General features: G+C 53.0%; 1 protein-coding gene across 1 annotated transcript in view; it reads right to left on the bottom strand.

The window, feature by feature from the left end:
• Window positions 1-3,697, bottom strand: part of Bloc1s1 (biogenesis of lysosomal organelles complex-1, subunit 1) — a 23,371-nt gene extending 19,674 nt beyond the window's left edge. The window contains exons 1-3 of the mRNA XM_013023235.1: window positions 3,588-3,697; window positions 2,855-2,927; window positions 664-796 (exon numbers count right to left, since the gene is read on the bottom strand). Of these exons, the coding sequence (XP_012878689.1) occupies window positions 664-796; window positions 2,855-2,927; window positions 3,588-3,648 (267 nt within the window). The 5' untranslated portion in view covers window positions 3,649-3,697. The remainder of the gene's footprint in view (window positions 1-663; window positions 797-2,854; window positions 2,928-3,587) is intronic.
• Window positions 3,698-4,194: the final 497 nt, after the last annotated feature.

The raw sequence follows: 4,194 nt of genomic DNA, 5'->3' as shown, positions 1-4,194 counted from the left end.
TGCTTATGTGGTGCTGAGGAATCGAACCCAGGGCCTCATGCATGCAAGGCAAGCGCTCTACCACTGAGCCAACTTCCCAGCCCCTCTTTTTTTTCTTTTGTGCTGTTCCTGGAGCTTGAACTCAGGGCTTGGGCGCTGTCTCTGAGCTGTCTTGATCAAGGCTTAGTGCTCTATTATTTGAGCCACACCTCCATTTTGAGACTTTTTTTTTAATAATTGGAGATAAAATTCTTAGATTTCTCTGGCTTTGAACTGTGATTTTCAGACCTTAACTTCCTGAGTAGCAAGAATTGCAGGCATGAGCCACCAGAGACTGGCTTCTCATATATTTTGTAGATGGAGGGTCTTGCTATGTTACCTTATGCTGGTCCTGAACTCCTGGACTCATGCAATCTTCCTGTCTTGGTCTCTCAAGTAGCTGGGACTACATGAGCACATATCATGATGTACATATTCTAAGCATTTGTTGTTGTTTTGTGGTGTTGGGAGATTAAAAAAACTTAGGCCCTATGCATGCATGCATTGTCCCACTGAGTCATATCCCCACTCTGTTTTTTTCTAGATGCTCTAACACTGGGGCCATAGACGGGGAATCAGGCACTATTCCGCTTTCCCCTAATCCTGGGCTCAAATGAGGGTGGTGATGTGGGGAGTTTGGCTCACCTTGAGTGCCTGGTTAAAGTTCTCCACCATCCCGATCCACTGGCCTGTCTGCTTGGCAAACTGGGCGGCCTGGACCTGTAAGGTCTTCACCTCGTGGTCTAGCTTCCTCTGGTTCATGTAGGCCTGGGCCACACTAAAGATTGGAGGGAGGAAGTCAGCTCCTCCAGCATGTGGGGTGGGGTGGGCCTCAGGACTAATGTTCTATTGCAACAGTGGGGGGGTGGGGAGGGGGCAGCCAGAAGTCAAGGCTTGGGAAAGCTTGGGCTTCTGGCCTTTCTTGGATGTGATGCAAGTGAAGCCTGCTCCTTCCTCCATTCCCAAGGTTCCCAGGAGAGCCAAGTTGAGAGCTGACTAGAAACACATCAGCTCCTACTTTCTAAAGGTCCTGCAGCTCAGTGGGAGAAGGGAGGGTTAATTTGGGAAGATATCCCTGAGGAAGAAGCTGAGAGGGAAAAGGGGTGTGTTGGTGCTGGGAAAATCCAGCAGCAGGGATGCATCTGGCAGAGATAGGAAGCTCAGGGATTTGTCTAAGAAGTTGGAAAGGGAAATTGGGCCCCTCCCTGAATCTAGGGTGGGATGGGACTGCAAGCCCCCTCCCCAGGAGCTCTGGATCAAGACAGGATCCCAAGAGTTTCCTCTTGGCTCTGTCTCTCTCCCAACTCTTCTCTTTTTGAACACACATGAGCAAACACACAGATTCCTTCCCTTTTCCAGGCAAGTGTCTTCCTTTCTCCATTACTGCCACAGGGTAGTGAGTTTGGGTCCTACTCCACCAATAGTTTTGCTCCCCCCCCCCAAATGATTGTTCTCCCTATTGGCTGATGCATCTTTCACTCAATGCTCAATCCTAAATTCTAGGTCAGCCAGAAGACTCCATATCCGGTACTCCCTCCCACTGGAATGTGTGGGGGCTGAAGGAAACAAGGGGTTGCTGAAGGAGGGGGGGGCTCAAGAAAGTGGGCAGGACACCTGACAAGGGCTGAGACAGACTGGGTCTTTGTTTTCCCTTCTATGGAATAAAAGGAGCTGTGGGCAGTAACACAAAACTCTTTCTAATCTGGATTTGCTTTAGCTGCCCTCTAAGCTGAGAGTGGGGTGGTCTCTAGCAAATCAAGAGGGAGATGCCTGGGCCAACTTTAGGAGGGAGGGAAAGGGGCAAACCTTGCCCCTTCTATGGAAAACAATCCAACACTGAGAAAGGAAAGCTGTCTGGATGGAGGGAGAGGAGATCCCAGGCTCCAACCACAGTCTTCCTTTCCTCTCATCTCCAGTAATGATGATGACCCCAGCCCCTGCATGACTTCTTTTAATGACTCAGTGTCTGGATTCACAACTAAGCTGTTCTCCTTGGCCTGAGTGGAAGGCATTATCTGGCCTCTTTTCTTCCAACACACAGGCTATCAAATCCTCATTCCCCCCCACTCTTCTGAGTCATACAGGGTCAGGAGACAATATGCTTTGTTCTTTTCCAAGTCTTTGGCTATTACTGACATTTTCATTTAGGTCCAGTACAAGGGATGACCTCTTGAGACCCAGAAGGAAAAGGACAGAAGGCTGGTTCTACTGTGGCTGGCATAGGCTGTACCCTCACCCCCACCAGCTGTGTCATCTCTTTCCTGCCAGCTGTTCTCCAGAGGCTTCCCAGAGGGTGAGAGGTGGGGGAGCGGGCCTAAGTTGTGGTCAAGGAGGGTGATCTCCCTCCCACCAAAGTGACAGCTGGACTTGGAAGGATGAAGGGAGGTGGGCAGATGGCATCAAGTTGTTGTGCCAAGGAAGTGAGGAGGGGAAGATCTGGCTGCTTCACCAACCACTGCAGCTGTTCCTTTTTCATCCAGTGTTTGGGGTCTGAGCTGACTCATTTTTCTTACTCTTTTTCTTTTTTTAGGGCCTGGGCACTGTCCCTGAGCTTCTTTTGCTCAAGGCTGGCACTCTACCACTTGAGTCACAGCACCACTTCCGGCTCTTTCCGTTTATGTGGTACTGAGGACTCAAACCCAGGGCTTCATGCATGCCCTAGCATGCACTCTACCACTAAGCCACCTTCCCAGCCGTGGAATCAAGTTTTCCTCTATGAAGTTACATTGCAGGGGAGGAGCAGCACAGAGGGAGGGAGTAGGGCATTGCAACCCTTCCAGAGTAGTGTGGGGGCTTGCGGGGGGTGAACTGGTGTTGGTGGGGAAAAGGTTCATACCCCACATTGAGGTGATCCACCAAAGCTTCTGTCAAGCAGGTCGCTGCCGTGATGGCCTCTCTTCTCCTCTTCTCTGGGGGAAGGAGAATAAAGGGATTGGAGAAGGGATTGTTTTGTTTTTGAGGGGTGATGCCAGCGGTTCCTCATCCACCCATTACTTTTCTGCTAGTTCTCAGCACTTAACAGCTTAACTCAAAAATGCCAGCGCTGGAAAGGGCTTTTTTACAAAACAGAAGCAAACCCCCTTTCATTTTAGAGATGAGGAAAATGGTATCCCGACAGAGGAAGGGACGCAGGGACCCCAGGGACTTCCGAGCCCACTCTCCATGACCATGCAACGGTCACCCCAAGCTGGATGCAGTGGGGCGGGGGGGGGGGGGGGGAAGGGAAGGAGAAAACCAAACGGCCCCAGCCGACCCTCCAACTACCCAATGAGTAACAGGCATTGCTTCGCACTTCCGGGGTGAGACTCCCCGGACCAATAGACAGCGCGCAGCACGGGGAGGGGGCGGGGCCTGGGTGCGGCGGAGGCGGGAACGGAGGGGGCGTCACCGAGGGGGCGCGGCGCGGCCTGAGGGACCGGGGCGGGCGGGCGCGCAAGCTCGTGTCTCCTGTTTCTCTTCCCTTCACAGCCCACAGCCCGCTGGCGGGCGGCGTCCTTCCCTCGAGCTGGGCCAGGGTGCGCGGCCAGATTCTAGGCCGCGGCCGGGGAGGAAGCGGCGGTCAGGCTCACCTTGCAGCTCCTTGCGTTCATTCTGCTTGGCCTGGTGCTCTCGGAGCAGGCGGGATAACATAGTGGCGTTGGGCTGGGCTGGGCTGGGCCGGGCTCGCGAGTCCCGCCGACAGTGCGGGAGGAGGAGGAGGAGGAGCGCGCTGAGGGGCGGGGTCACGTGTCCGCGGGGTCACGTGATCGCGGGAGGGGGCGGGGCGGGGCCGGACCCTGGGGGAGTTCTTTGGTGCGTGCTGGAGGAAGTCCACGTTACTGTCCACCTCGCAGACCCTGCTCCTTATGTATACATTCATTCATTTATCCACTTATTTATTTAACTGATTAATTTATTTAGTGCTGATCTTTGGGCTTGAACTCACGGCCTGGGCACTGTTCCTGAGCTTTTCCTGTCCCGCCTGGCTTCGAACTGCCATCCTCAGATCTCAGCCTCCTGAATACCTAGGATGACAGGCTGCTGCAGAGCCTGTTTTTATTTTATTTATTTATTTGTCCGTCCTGGGGCTTGAACTCAGGGTGTGGGCACTGTCCCTGAGCTGCTTTTGCTCAACACTCTACCACTTGAGCCACAGTGCCACTTCCAGCTTTTTTTTCTTTTCTTTTTTTTTTTTTT

The sequence above is a fragment of the Dipodomys ordii genome, unplaced genomic scaffold (assembly GCF_000151885.1).
Source record: "Dipodomys ordii isolate 6190 unplaced genomic scaffold, Dord_2.0 Scaffold3, whole genome shotgun sequence".
Lineage (NCBI taxonomy): Eukaryota > Metazoa > Chordata > Mammalia > Rodentia > Heteromyidae > Dipodomys > Dipodomys ordii.
Note: the sequence above shows the minus strand (reverse complement) of the source record. Positions and strands in the feature narration are given on the sequence as shown.